Source organism: Aplosporella prunicola (assembly GCF_010093885.1).
Source record: "Aplosporella prunicola CBS 121167 unplaced genomic scaffold K452scaffold_9, whole genome shotgun sequence".
In the NCBI taxonomy this organism is placed as follows: domain Eukaryota; kingdom Fungi; phylum Ascomycota; class Dothideomycetes; order Botryosphaeriales; family Aplosporellaceae; genus Aplosporella; species Aplosporella prunicola.
Window position 1 is genome coordinate 614,548 of NW_022983537.1, and position 14,759 is coordinate 629,306.

The window sequence follows — 14,759 nt, forward strand, 5'->3', positions numbered from 1 at the left end:
CACAACCATTTTATTCATAACAAGCTTGTGCGAAACGTCAAGACAGCGCAGCCTAACTCCATCAGACGAAGACAAAGAACCCGTGGAGGCTGTGCCATGGAGTGGCGTAACCATCTGGACTTCGGACAAAAATTCGTGTCTTTCACGTAGCCAAAACAAAGCCGTTGGCGCCATGTGGGGCGGGATAGCTATGCTAGGCACGGCTTCTTTGACTTTGTCCGGGTTTCGAAGAGAGGTGTGAAGTTGGTCCTACCTTTCTCCATTGCCCAAACGTCCACTTACTCCTTCTGCACCACGCCTCCGGAACGCGCGCCAACCAACCCAGCCGCCAATAACGCGTTCATCGAAATCCAAACCCACTTTCGCACTCTTCCAGGATCAGGAACTGTCTGCGGGAAATATACTGCGTAGCCCGAGAAAACATGACATATGCCCGGCCTGTTCAATATGCATTTCCTCCTTTGAGCGGACTCGGCAAAGCGACGCAATCCAGCGCAATATCGTCTCCCACTCTCTTGTCAATGCGCGGCATGAGCGGCTGCTTACTTATGAAGCCATCTCAACCAAGCTCCATGCTTCAGATGCGGCGGATTTTTCGGGACAAGGGTGTCCTATGAAGCACAGTGCAGGCCTGCTTCTTCAAGCCGCAATCACGCTTTGGCAAAAACTGCTGCTCTACAATACAAGGCCCTACCAGTGTTCACGGTTACCGGTCTAGCACACACATCAGGAGATCGTAGTTATTGAGATGTTGTTATTTACTCCACACAACGTTGCTTTTTACGAGACGCAGCACACCACTTGAGCGGGACCCCAGCAGGTGGATTTAGCTGCATGGTCAACGCACTGGGCTACGGTGGCGTCGATGCAGTGTCCAGGGTAGATGTCGATATAGCAGTCGCCACCGACTTGATTCTTTCCCCCTTCGAAATCGTCGGTAGCCTCGTCAGGGGCGGGGTCGGTGTCGGGGGCGGAGGCGGGAGCGGCCACCGCGAGGGCGGCAGTGAGGAGAAACCAAGCCGTGAAAACGCGTAAAAGAAATGTGATGGCACATAGAGAAAATAGTTTTGTATGAAGTAGATATCAAGATTTCTTTCACGCGGCCTGAATGACATCCTCTTTAGTAGTAAGGATCGACTCTTTTCGTATTTCCTCTGGTTAACCACTTGATGATCACCAACACCATCCACAGTGACAGACAGAAACCACACATCCATAAGAGATTCGTTATGCCAGAAGACCAGCTTCCCTATTTGCGGACCAAATAAGTATATACTACAAGAAACCGAACCCCCAAATCCCCCCACCAAGCTCCAAAACTCGAAACGCCGCGTCAACGCCAGCGGGTATTCAGAAATATACGCAATCAAACGGGCGTATTTACCACTGTTGCCAATACGAAATTGAAGCAACATGCTCCATGATCCAAACCATCAACAAGATCAGGCTTATCGAAGCCTAATCCAAGATTCCATCCATGTTCAAAAGCCCCTCACATCGCCAAAGTAGGCGTCCTTTTCTTGTCGCTTTTGCCTTGGCCCTGCATCCGGCTGCTCTGTCTGCGAGGCGTCAGCTTCGGAATAGATCCAAGCGAAGCCCTGCTCCGGCGCGGCTCCCCCTTCGGCGTCGTAATCTTGCTCAGCTCTTCGTAGAGCTGTCTCCCCGGGCCTTCATTTTCTTCAGCGCTCTCATGTGCTGCGTCACCGGAAATTTTCTCCTCGTCCTCCTCTGGTGCTGTCATGAAGCCTTCCTCCTCGTCGGCTTCGGTCTCGCTGAGGATCAATCCTTCATTGGCTCTAGACGCACTGAGGACCTCGGGCCTCGCTTCCACCACGGGCTGCCTAGTAACCGGTTTTCTGATCTTGCGTGGTTTCATGCTCGCCCACACGTCTTGAACAACAAAGCGGGAGTTCTCAAAGCTATCACACTTGAGGAATGACAGCTCGCGACCTGCCATGTAGAACACGAAACTGTGCTTTTCGCTGTATAGCTTCCACAAGGTGCTTGCCTTGATATAGTCCCACTCCGCTGCCACGTTGTTTTTTGTTTGTATCGTCCAGCCGTTGATGGTTGCATTTCGTGTATTGGATGGCATAATGCTTTTGTAGAGCTTGTGGCACTCCAAGGTGGCAGCATCAAAGGAATCGGCATCGTCGACCTCAAAACCCCAATGGTTCCCTTCTTTGTTAACTCGACTCATCTGCATCCACCGGTCATAGACCTTCACGAGGCACCTTGTCAGCCTCTCGAGCTCTAGCTCGATTTCCGAATCGGAACTTGAATGCACCTGTATGTATGGTTCAAGGAGGGCTCGCTCATAATGAGCACCCTGGCACAGTTGAGCGCTGAGTTGTTCCAGTGTCTCTTCCGTATGCGGCTTTATCGTTTCGAAGTAGAGTTTGTCCATAATGTTCTCGGGGTTGTACTTGATTTTCCCATCTGATTTCTTGGTATTGTATTTGCTCACCGAATCTTCCTTTTGTGCAACTTTGTACGCTGGCTGATAGTTGACTCCGGTGACTTTCTTAGGAAGCTTGAGACCCTTCTGAAATAGTTCATAATCTTCTTCGTCATACACAAGGCCACCTTTCGGTCCATCGACAAGAAGATGATGAATATCTGCAAGTGAATTGGTATTCTCAGACTCGATTGAGTTCTCATAGTAGGCAACCTTCTCGTGGAGCTTCGTGGAAACACCGAGGAAAGTTTTTCTCTCCCGAAACTGAAAGCTTTCTTTTAGGAATGAGTCGATCGATGAAGGCGAAGAATCCGGGAGTACATCACGAAGTTTCCTTTTATCGACTTTTATCCTGTAGGATTCTGGATTGGGGGGGTCCATAGGTGCCGGGGCGTTCCGGAAAGGTTGAACCAACCTAGGATCCCAGCAAACCCAGAAATCATCACCATCGTAGTCACCTCCTTGGAGTTTTCCAGCCAGTGGGAAACTACCCTTCGAGGAGAAAACAACAACATCTCGCAGGTGCGTGAGCCCTATTTTGAAAGATGCTCTGACCTTTTGGATGTCAGATCTCCTCAGAGCGGGATTTCGAGCCACTAAAACAGCCCGATTATCGAGAAACGTGAAGACTTCCCCCGAAGTGTCGTCCGACAAGCTTTGTGAGAAATAAAGGTGTATTTCTCCGGGTTCAAGGGTTCCTGTGGGATCTGCGACTCCTTTCAAATAAACGCACTGCGCGAGAGGAATCCGTGCGGACTGTCTTAACCATTTGAGGCTTTTGGCAACCAAGCGCTCAACGCTTGCTGCTAGAACTGGTGCGTTAGGGCTGAAACCAGTTTCCAGTAAATAGACGACCCTTTCATGCAGTGAGCATGGCATGCTCGCCAGCCACATTATGTCGCCAACCTCACGGGTCCTCTCCTCAGACTTCTTGTTCTGATCATTGATCCATCGCCTAAACTGCACTGGATCATGGATCGCCTCGAGAAGACCAGCCCTTTCACAGTCGAGTTAATCACGAAAAATACCTTGCAGCGTTTCTGCAGGAACGCCGCGATTCTCCAAAATAGGAACGAAGGAGATATACAAACTTGAAGAAGAAACAGCGTCGGTCCAGGAGTGTAAATCAAAGGTAAGACGATGGGGATCGAAAGAGCTATCATGGAGATCCTCTTTATGAGCTTCAAACTTCAACTGGCTGTCCGTAACCTCTATCCAGATACCACGATGGTCCGGGTCTTGAGTGTCTGTCGGCGCACTTAACATCCAGACACCTTTAGCGCCACCAATTCTCCCTTGATATGCGCTAGGAAGAGGACCACTCATTCTGAGCGACCGCCATAATGCCATAGCGGCTCCCACCGAGATACGGGCGCAACCGTCGTTCATTACTTGTTGATTGATGGGACCAAAAGGCCACTCGATATCCGGATCTCGATATAGGTCGTACTCGGGCGTATCATCCGGCACAGCATCTCGCACGAAGCGAACTTGTGACGGCTTGAAGACAAGCCCAGGCTTTGTGGTCGTGAGACCAAGGCTGAGGCGGGCATACGCTTTCGCAAATGTCTGTTGGGCATTGAGATGCAGCGGCATAAACCAGTGAATGAGTTCTCCGACACTCTTAGTCGGGATATCAATCCCACTTTCCGCAAAGAGTACCACTCTTCTTGTTCCAATTTCGCCTGTGGGCCGACGAAGGGATTTCTTCTTTTTAACGTCTTCGTAGTGAAACACCTTCCAGGTTCGCCCGAGAAAATCTTTTGGCTCGAGTAGCCATTCTTGAATTCGCTCTGACAAATTTCCATCTTGCTTCTTTAAGTGATTTGGCATGCTCTTCTCATTCAAAGGGGGGATTTCCAAGTACAGAAATCGATCTCCTCCAAATGCTCGTTGGAAACGACAAGATTCCTCCACCCTAAGCGGTTCTGGGTTTAGCTCGAACAACAGACCGGAGTTGCTAGAGTTGACACTGAGCGATGCTTTGAGCTTCATATCACTAGTTCCAGTAGCCTTCCAAGCGTCGATTTGGCCTTTGCGCGGCAGGATATGGCAGGCAGGGTGTCTGGAGAAATACTCCCACAACGTATCATAATCTTCATGTGTTTCGTCGTGCGGCAGTAGGACCTCTGGATCTACGCCGTTGGCTAAAGCAATGCGTACAAACTCCCAACGTAGCTTGAAGGGCTTGTTCTTAAGCTTTCTGGTGAGATCGGGAACAAAGAGACCTTGCTCTGTCAGGTTCTTTATCTGATGATGCTCCATTTTCTTGCCAGGACTAATGTTGTTCGATGGCGGATCAAACTTGCTGACAGCTTGCAGCAATGCTTCATTGGTGTCGAGCGAAACTGTTCCAGAGCTGTGGAACATCTCGCCTTCGATTACTGCTCCTTCTTGCGAGTTTGCGGCATTTGTCGTAAATGAAGTATTTGCAGTGGTTGTATTATCGCGGTATTGAGAGAAAACAGAGTCTGAACGCGAAAGACCAGTCGTGGACGTGAAGGACGTGGCCGCTGAACGCCCGTCTTGAGCAGACGCTGAAGAATCCTGATGCGCTCTTCCTTTCGCCATCAGTGGTTTTGGCACAGCGAAAGGGAATTCCTCAGGGTCTGATGTGTCTTCCTCAGATGTCCTGCAATGTTTTGGTGATGGTTCATCACCGGACTCTTCCGGCGACCGCTTTCCTCGCCTTCGCTGCTGTGATTGGTTGCACGATTGTTCAGGACTTGATAGCTGGGATTGTTTCCGCATACTGGCCGCCAAGCTCGGTGACTGAGGTGGGGTCGTAAAGTGGCCATCTTCGTCTGCCGCTTTTGGCGTGAAAATCAAAGGTGACGGGGGTTCGCCTCTCGTCTGGCCGCGGGACGCTCTCTCTGTACCGGAAGTGCTACTGTCAGGTTCTGTCGTTGCTGCTACGTGTTAGCTTGTAGTTGCGGTTGCCTCTCACTTTCCCCTGTTTGGTATCACTGCTCTGCCAACCTACAGAGCAACTGAAATCGACATTTCCAGTAAAGATGAAGTGAGGTTGGTAACAATGTCAATTGATTGGTGATAGAGATTCGGGTCAAATTGGGGAGCAAACAGGATCATGACCTACAAGGACGGTTGAAGATTGATGCTGGCGCCGCTGGGGGTTTGGACTTTCTAGTTATCGGCGTTGAAGCTTGCCGTAAGAGCTGCTGTACATCTTTAGAGCCATGAACTCGACCAGACTCAGGACCTTGAGGTTCCGGGAGCGACGTGGCTTCCTGAATGGACTTGCCACGGACTCCTTTTGGAGTAGCGCATTCCAACAGTTGGTTGAGATAGCGCAAACGCTCTGCGTTTGGCTTAGATCCAGCATTAGCCTCGAATTTGTCCAGAAGCTCCTTCAGCACCTGTGGCCCTTGATAAAACAAAAACTTAATGCGATCCAGAGCTTTGTCTACATCAGACTTCTTGCCTGAAAGGCTTGGTGACCACGTCCTCGCGCGAGTAGTCAATCCCAACTGCCAATCAGTCTCGAGCGATGTGACGATATCGTTAATCTTATCATGAGCCCGTCCCGGCGTTGTCGGAGCGGCGATATCATTCGAAGTTTGGTTGTAACGCATGCTCCATGTAATTAATGCCTGAGGCTCAAGCGTGAGCATCTGAACAATGGGCGCGTAAACAAAGGTCGTAAGTCGTGGAGGTCGTCAAAATAAACTGAACTGAAGGATGAACAAGAAAAAAAAAGGAAAGGACGATAGAGGAAGGGACCAATTCCGCGCGGAGGAAACGAGGCGCAACTGGGTGTGATGATAAGGCTGCAAGGCCGTCAAGACTGTTGCGGGGGAAATTGGGATTCAGGCGGCGGGCGGCTCGGCTCGACGCGGTGGTGCGCAAACGCTATGGCGTGTTCACGTGACCTGTGTGGCATTCGGTTGAGTTGGCGGCACCTAGAGATAGATGTGTAGCTCCGCATTAGCCTAGGACGCGACGATCCGCGAAGCGCTTGCTCCCGCGCTCAGTTCCCCAAGTCCCTTGAGAATTCCTTCGTTCTATCGCAGGTCACGATAGACGTCGACGGCTGGATTTGCCAGTTTCAAGGATGCTCGTTTCATTTCTTCACAACATGCAGGTGCGCGCGCTTAGCACGTTGCCTAGGTGACACGCTATCACGTCGGCGGGATTGGCCAGAAACGAAGATTGTCATGCATTTGTTTTGGAGGGTAATGCCTCGAGGGATATTCGTCAATGCATTTAGACTCGTCAAAAAACCAGAAAACCCAACTGCCCCTTTACATGCCCTGGATTTCACCTCTGGGCTGATTTTAGACCTTCATCTCCTCGAGACCGTGCTTCCACACAGTGACGAAAGGAGTGATACCGTCCTCACGGTAGTTGAGGAGGACGACCCTTGATTTGTATGTCAGACTCGCTACGAGTGAAAACAGGAACGGCATCACTTACATTCCGTCGGGGTCCATGGACTCGCCGATCAGGAATTCGTAGTCCTTGAAGTTGGCGATGATCTTCTTGGCGTAGCCAGAGGCAGCGGTCTCGAACTCCTTGACCTTCTCGTCGCTAGCACCCTTCGCCTTCATCGACTCCTTGACCTTCTTCATGTAGGTCTTGAGGTGGCCAAGGTAGGACTTCTTGTCGAAGGAAGTCTCGTTGAGACGGAAAGAGTGGACGACATCGATGACGGTCTGGGCAGTGTCCTCAGCGCCCTCATCGCCGCCCTCCTCGGCAGAAGGGTTGGCACCGATATCTGTTTATCCTGCATCAGCGAGTGTTCGCCGACCGGTGAGAAGGTGTGCTGATCGCAGCATATTCTCAAAATAGCGGTCGAGGAAGTGCACTAACCGATGTTCTCAGCACCGAGGGTGATCTTCTGGCAGTCGGCCTCGTAGACGGCACCGTCGATCTCCTTGAGGTTGTACGAGTCGGAGATGATCTCGTCACCGGTGATGAGGTCCTGTAGATTGATTTAGCCGTTGTTCACCGCTGATCCGTCGGGAAGCGCAGTGTGGTTGGATGAGACCACGACATTCGAGCCTGCCCCGCTCGCGGCGCAGAGGCTCGCAAGGGCCGGCAAAGGCAGCTGTGCAGTGAGGGCGAGAGGAAAAAAGAAAACACACCTTGTAGATAATCATTGTGGCGGCGTGTCTGGGGAGGGTGAAGAAGGCGAAGGGAGAGGAGAGCAGTGAGGGAAGAGGTAAAATCAAGCGGGCGAATTCACGGTGATCGAGAAGGCGGAGAGATTTTGGTAGTGGGGTTTTGCCCGCTAACCACATGCGGACAAGGAGGCCCGGCACCGCAATCTCGGCGCCCGGCGGTGGCGACGAGGGTCGTGGTCTGACTGGGAGCGACAGCCCAGCTAGAGATCTGATATAAACATCCTACAACTGCCCACCCCCAGGCCCCGTCGCTCTTTCACCTGTCATTGCTCTCCTTCCGAGCCTGCTCTACAGACGCGTCATTGTTGCTGCGCGTCGCCTTTGTTAACACACACACTCTCTCTCTCCCTCAGCTCTCCCCAGAGCCGAGCCGAGCATCCGATCGCCTGCCCTCTCCTCGCCTTCGCCGCCATGGAGAATGCGACGGTTGCCAGCGGGATCCCCCCGCTCCCGGACTACACGCTTCACCCTCTCCCTCCGCTCGTGTCCGGCATTCCCGACAAGTACCTGACACTGGCCCTTCCCGTCATTGCCTACTGGGCCGTCTCCATGTTCTTCCATGTTATCGACACCTACGACTTCTTCCCTCAGTACCGCCTGCACACGCCCGTCGAGCTCACCCAGCGGAACCACGTTTCCAGGTGGGACGTCTTCCGGGATGTCATTCTTCAGCACATAATCCAGACCGTTTTCGGTGTTGGCTTGGCCTGGTTCGACCCGGATCCCACCTATGGCCAGGAGGACCATGACGTTGCCGTTTGGGGCCAGCGTATCAGACTTGCCGAGAGAGCAATTCCAACTATTCTTTCTGCTTTTGGCCTGAACGCAGTTGCATTGGCGAAGAACATGGCCGATTCTTACCCCATGCTTTCCGGTGTCCTGGCGGGAGGAAGATACTCAGAATTGACGCAGACTATTGTCTCCAACGGCGAGACACTGATTGCGCCTGCTTTTGCCTCGTGGGAGATCTCTCTTGCCAAGCTCATTTACTGGGTCGGGATTCCGGCTCTCCAGTTCCTCTTTGGAGTACTGGTCGTGGATACCTGGCAGTACTTCTGGCACCGCGCCATGCACCTGAACAAGTGGCTGTACAGTGAGTTGAACCGATAGAATATCAGTCTATTGCGATTGATGCTAACACTCATTGCAGCAACCTTCCACTCCCGTCACCACCGCCTTTACGTCCCCTATGCTTACGGCGCTCTCTACAACCACCCCTTTGAGGGCTTCCTCCTTGACACTCTGGGCACCGGAATCGCATACCTGCTTTCGGGCATGACAATCCGCCAATCGATGTGGTTCTTCACTGGCTCCACCATTAAGACCGTCGATGACCACTGTGGCTATTCTTTCCCCTGGGACCCACTTCAGATCATCACGTCGAACAATGCTAGCTACCACGACATCCACCACCAGAGCTGGGGCATCAAGTCCAACTTCTCGCAACCCTTCTTTACTTTCTGGGACCGCTATCTGGGCACCATGTGGACCGGTGGCGACACCACGGCCAAGTACGGCCGCGCCCGCAAGGCTGCCGAGCGCAAGGCTGAGACTGAGGTATTGAAACCTCAGTTCCTTCCCCCCATTCTCCAGGAGAGCAGCAACACCGAGACTTCTGAGAACGAGGCTGGAAAGCCTCTCAGGCGCAGCCCGAGGAAGAAGGCGCACAGCACGTCGCAGCAAACTGCAAACCTGAAGGGGCTCCGAGACCGCGTCAATGGGAGCCTCCAGGGCAAGAGCCCTAACGTTCTTGGTGTAGAGAGCAGCCATTAAGTCCCGGAGAACACTTCGTAATTCGTCCATCTGGCTAACTGTACGATGAACTGTTGGATGTTTTTGTTTCGCGTCCTAATGTCTATTTTTACTTGCACTTTAGCAATCTGGATTTACAGGACCTGTGGTCTTGACCCTCTTCAGTGTATATTCTTATTGTTCTTAGGGAAAGGGCTTTAAGGGCAGGCGCATCGGCGATTGTTTTTTTTTTTTAATGATTTATGAAGGCTAGGCTAAAATTTCTTCGCCTTCCGTTAAGAACACAGTACAGATCACTCGCTTTTCGATCGGATGGGTATTCGTAATTCTGCAGCGCGGAGCGATTGGGGAATTGGTTCAGTCCGAAGTGATAATTCCTAGGGAGACTCGAGTGTTTTCCCAAAATCCATTAATTCTTTTCTTCCACCTGTGCCGGATCCAGACCAACGTCAAACGTCGCACTCTCTTGACCTTATGCATAATACCTCGTCCTCCTCGCCCTTTGTTCTCGTCTTCGTTTTCGTCTTCGTCTCTGTGAGACTCGCGAATTGCTCTCACTCCTTTTCCGCAGCCTCACACCACTCTTCGGGCCACGCGCGACCACCGTCTCGCGATCATCCTACGCCTCACCACCTCCCTCACACCATTCGCGCGAAGGATGCGCCTTGTACCACCACAGCACGACCTGGGCCCAGAGCCGCGATATAGTAGCAGCCGCAGCTGATGATCGCGCGTCGTCGTCCGTCGGACGACTGGGTTGCCTTGGTCCGGGAAATGAAGTTTGGCGAGGTTGGTGGTGTGCTCGCGTGAAGACTTCACCGGAATTCGGGTGCGCTTGGTGGGTTGGTGCTCGTGTTCGGAGCCTAGGTAGGTGTGCTGGTGGTGGGCTGGGAGTGTGCGTGTTGCTTTGGAGTAAGGTGAGGTTCTGTAAGGGAAATTCTGAATGAGGATAGCCCCCAGACCAAAATCCTATTACCCCGGATGGCTAATGTGGCAACACCAAACATTTAGCCAGAGAAACTTAAAGATTCTCTTGACATTGGAGAATGTTTGAGTAAGGGTTTCCTTTGAATTATGAAAGAGGTTCGATACAAGCGCGAACTGTACTCGGACATGGTGCGTAAAAGATCCATTTGCGATATCGAATATACAGTCACTCTTAATAGCCTGGAAACATCTCCTCGTGTCTCAAATGTTTGAGCAATAGTCTGAGCTGACATGAAGTCTTGCCAGCAACGTGTATCTCACTTCACTATACACTGCTGGTCTGTTTTCAACACTTTCCATGAGTGAGTTCATGGTTGTCGAAAGAGCATATTTAGTAGGCATGTTCCTGTACTTCAAGTGACATCCCTATGATAATTTAATCATGCAATCTATAGCCAGGTAGACGCCAAACTCCTCCCACCTTCCCGATGCTCGATGATAAAATAAATGAAACTCCGTCATTCAAACCGCCTGGCTCCAAAGTTCGAAAACTATATGCAGGAGAAATTTTAAGAGAACTCCATGAGATCCAGACGCCACAGCAATGCTAGAAATCAAACCCCGACAAATGGATACTCACACCCCTCGGGCCATAGCAAAACCTCACCCGCCAAGTCTTCCCGCATCCGTTGGAGACGACAGACATGATCCAGTGTGGTTTCTTCGGCATGTCGTCCATAATTTCCAGTCAACGGTATCTCCATCTGCTCTAACCCTGACCATGGTTTGAATTCTCTCTGTTCCCGATTGCCACCAGAATCATCTGCGATCTTGCGTTGTTGAGTGTATCGTCCAACGAGTATCCATTGACGAATTTCGGGGAAGTGCTTAGCAGTGCCGATGCAGTCATAGACGACACCGTCTTTGCAATATGCCTCCTTGGCCCCTCTGCGGATGAGAAACTCGACAACTGAAAGTCGCCCCGAGTTGCATGCTGCCATGAGTGGAGTCCCTTCGTCACAGCCTTCGGCTTCAATGTCCGCGCCAGCATCGATTAGGAGTTCCATAACCTTTACGTCTCCGACACTAGCAGCTTGGCACAAAGGGTTCGCTACAGCATTGCCGATTTGAGTGTTGATGGTCTTCCTGGCTCCGCAGTACTCGGGTAATTTTTTCAAAACCTTCTTGAGTACGGAATTTCTGTGGTTTTTTATGAGAAGTTGAACTCCAATGCTATCCACGTGATTCGCATCTGCCATTGTTTCCGAATTGTTGAGCAATAAACAGAGTTTGGCTGTCACATCGATATCGTTAAAGACATAACAGAGAGGGAAGACACCAAAGACATTCTTGGTGTGTTGGATACCCATCGTCAGGATGTACGCTAAAATTTCCGCATCCTCAGCCTTGCAAGCGTAGTGGACAAGATTTCTTCCGAGTTGATCAACACAATTCAGTTGCGGTGCATATATCTGCAGCTCTTGTAGTATCTCTAAGTGACCATTTTCCACAGCCAGCATGCTTGGTGTTTGGTTGAAATCAGTGCGAGCATTGGCATTTGCTTCATTCTTTAAGAGTAATCCCGCGACTAATGTCGATCCTCTCCAAGCAGCATAATGGAGAGGAGTCTGTAAGTGTTTGTCCTGGGGATCGATCTCCGCGCCATATTGCAGAAGAATCAGCGCAGCTTCGTAGTTGTCAATCCAAGCTGCTATATGCAAGGGAGTTGCCTGGTCCTTGTATTCGGTGATAATTTCGTCTGATAAACCCCATGGCCCCTGACTTGTGGCATACTGTATGGGGATATTGACTATGAAAGAGTTTTGTTCCTTGTCAGGTGAAGTATCACCATTTGGCGCTTGGCTATGTTCTCCTCTGTATCCGGCTTTCTTATCTTCAGTGAAGCGGCTGGATGCTGCAACGGAACTAGTATTACTGGTGACCGAAGTGTTCCTTATACTGCGACAATAATGCTCGAGGAGGCATTGAAGGCCATCGTTGTTCCTCTGAGCAACAGCAATATGAACTGGGTGGATGGCGCAACCGAGACGATAGTCAACCGGAGATTCCTTCTCAAGTAATAGTCGTAATATCTTGGTAAAAACGGAGTAATGCAACGTCGAAATACCGTACGATGTGGAGAATGCGGTTACTTCTTGAAATGTCTCTTCGAATCCAGTAAAGTTCTGGAAGGTCTCCTCAAATTTTCTAATCCATGAAAATGCGTAATTCACACAATAGTCCTGTGCCCACGTGAGGAAGTTTTTGCTTTTTGATGGATGGAAAAGTTGTTTGGCAAGGCCAAAGATATCGGCATCTTTCCAGTGCGAGTCAGCGTACTCAGGCCAGTATAATGCGGCATGCATCCGGAACGGAAAGTCTTCCTTGATCTGGAACCATTCCTCAATGTCCTTCGCCACGTCCTGCTTGAAATCTTGGAGATTTAAATACAGCAAGCATGTCCTTGCCAGTTCCATGGTGCTTTCTGCGGGCCTTACGATGTAGGACATTATATCAGGATCATCGGCTGCCGACTCAAGTATTCCTTTGGTAAGGTATTCTTCAACTGTGAAATGAGCAAGCTCAAGATACTCTCCATCAACAGATACACGTAAAAGGCTGCTGCAATACATGAGCAAGTCTTGTGCGGTAGGTCTGCCGTCAGGATCTAGGAAGTTGAGGTCGTCTTCGATTGATAAAGCTTCACAGAGAGCGTCGACGGAAAGTCTTTCTTTGGCGTGGATAATCCAACGTAAAGTACTTCGGACAAGTGACCTTACTTGTTGGTTTTGGTTGTTAACTCGGTGGATTATCCGTTCATAGGTGGAATTGAGATCCGGGGGAAGACATTTGAGAGCCTTACGCCGTGCTCTATCGTGTGGGAGCTCGCAAAGATAATCTAACTGGCAGGTCACCCAGCGAAACCTGCAAGGTAGACATCAGCTATACCGACTCAAACCTGAAAGGGTCAGATATAGATCAAGTCTTACATTCCATCAGCATCTTTAACCAAACGCTCCATAACCTCTTCTTTGAGTTTTAAGTTCCTGATCCCCAACCTTCCGTCCTTCATACGTTTGTCAATTTCGGCAGCAACATACAGCTCAAGGTCTCCGCTCTGGGCTGCTATCCGTAAATGGGTAAAATTAGGAGCAAGACATTGTCTGATTTCTTCCTCATCTCTGCTGAGGAGTACGATCTTGAGGTTGTTTTCAGCTCCAATGGTAGAACACATTCCTGCAAGTGTTTTTGTGAGATATGCAGTCTTCTTTCCACATTCATCCAAGGCATCCACGATGACAGAAACATCCTCGAAGACAGTACCCATTTTTCTTATAACATCGATGAGCCCAGGAACATCAGGCGAGACTGGAGCCTTAGATTTTGGATTACAGTGTCGGTAGTATTGTCGAAGGAGATCAAAGCTGTCAGGGTTTTGCTGGGCCAATTGAGTTACAAGAGAGCCAAGTATATTGACAGGGTCTTGGCTTTTCTCGTCCTTGTAGTCACAGTAGTAGTAAGAAACTGCCTTGGACGAATCGTTGACATACTTTTCTGCCTCTTCGATTATGGCACTGGCCAAGACCGTTTTGCCGGCTCCAGGTATTCCGGATAACCAGAGCCTCTTAGTGTCTTTCCGGAGCCATGCTTGGAATTCATCGGCTTGCAGCAACCACAAACCCGTAGATGGATGACGTAAAGACATACTTGTATTGTGTCTTTGTGTCGGTTCAATGCTTCCAAAAAAACCGACAAATGTCTTGCTCTTCTTTATCATCCACAAAAGATGTGAATTTAGCCTCGAAAGTCCGTCTTCGTTCCAGTGTTTTCTTGATGCCATGGATCTCGTTCTGGATTTTGTCTTGGGTCGACAATACCTCCTCAACAGTTGACATGGTATTCGCTGAAAGGGCCATTGTGATCGTTGATTTATGGCGCTCGATGTCCTCCATCAATTGCTTCGTGTCAGACGACGAAAATGGCCATTTTAAATGTCGCAGGGATGCCTCTGCCTTTCTGAGATGATTTTTCTCGGGCCCGTGTTCCTAAAGCTTGTTTTTGATTTTCAGTAACATCTGGAGACAAGATTCAATCATGTGAGGGCGAATTGATGATGGTGCATCTTGCTGGCGTTCTTCCGCACTGAGTCTAGATGTCCGAAGATATAGGCTGTGTAGTACTTCTGACAGAGATTGAAGTTCACCGGCTAGAGCCTGGGCCTCTTCTTTGGCACCCTTGACGGCTTGAACATAGCGAAGGGTTCGAATAAAGACGACATCGGCAATCGAAACGAGGCCAGCGATGCTACCTGCAATCGAAAGGGGGTCGGTCATCGTGCAATGAAACCAAAAAACTGAAGATATTTGCCTAAGATCAAGAAGAAATTAGGCAACAAGCGGAACTTCAGATTGAAGCGTTGAGAACTGGAAAAATGGCGCAGATAGAAGTGGAGTAACTGGTCTGACGGTACGAAATTG

At 50.2% G+C, this 14,759-nt stretch overlaps 4 protein-coding genes across 4 annotated transcripts; 1 reads left to right on the forward strand and 3 right to left on the reverse strand.

Annotated features, from left to right (window-relative positions):
- Positions 1-1,421: 1,421 nt before the first annotated feature.
- K452DRAFT_357687 (uncharacterized protein) lies at positions 1,422-6,203 on the reverse strand. The gene is made up of 3 exons (XM_033546137.1): positions 5,556-6,203; positions 3,487-5,367; positions 1,422-3,423 (listed from the first exon to the last, which is right to left on the reverse strand). Exons 1-3 carry the CDS (start codon positions 6,088-6,090, stop codon positions 1,493-1,495), a joined length of 4,347 nt encoding a protein of 1,448 aa, XP_033399069.1. The 5' UTR covers positions 6,091-6,203; the 3' UTR covers positions 1,422-1,492.
- A 412-nt stretch (positions 6,204-6,615) lies between these two features.
- Positions 6,616-7,651, reverse strand: K452DRAFT_286185 (uncharacterized protein). Its single transcript, XM_033540247.1, has 4 exons — positions 7,564-7,651; positions 7,289-7,400; positions 6,893-7,193; positions 6,616-6,838 (listed from the first exon to the last, which is right to left on the reverse strand). The coding sequence occupies exons 1-4, from the start codon at positions 7,576-7,578 to the stop codon at positions 6,754-6,756; spliced, it is 513 nt and encodes a 170-aa protein (XP_033399070.1). The 5' UTR covers positions 7,579-7,651; the 3' UTR covers positions 6,616-6,753.
- Positions 7,652-7,829: 178 nt separating this feature from the next.
- Positions 7,830-9,805, forward strand: K452DRAFT_268825 (uncharacterized protein). The gene is made up of 2 exons (XM_033538911.1): positions 7,830-8,695; positions 8,753-9,805. Exons 1-2 carry the CDS (start codon positions 8,014-8,016, stop codon positions 9,373-9,375), a joined length of 1,305 nt encoding a protein of 434 aa, XP_033399071.1. The 5' UTR covers positions 7,830-8,013; the 3' UTR covers positions 9,376-9,805.
- A 743-nt stretch (positions 9,806-10,548) lies between these two features.
- Positions 10,549-14,122, reverse strand: K452DRAFT_357690 (uncharacterized protein; the record flags this gene model as incomplete). Its single annotated transcript, XM_033546138.1, has 2 exons — positions 10,549-13,206; positions 13,272-14,122. The coding sequence occupies 2 exons, from the start codon at positions 14,120-14,122 to the stop codon at positions 10,896-10,898; spliced, it is 3,162 nt and encodes a 1,053-aa protein (XP_033399072.1). The 3' UTR covers positions 10,549-10,895.
- Positions 14,123-14,759: the final 637 nt, after the last annotated feature.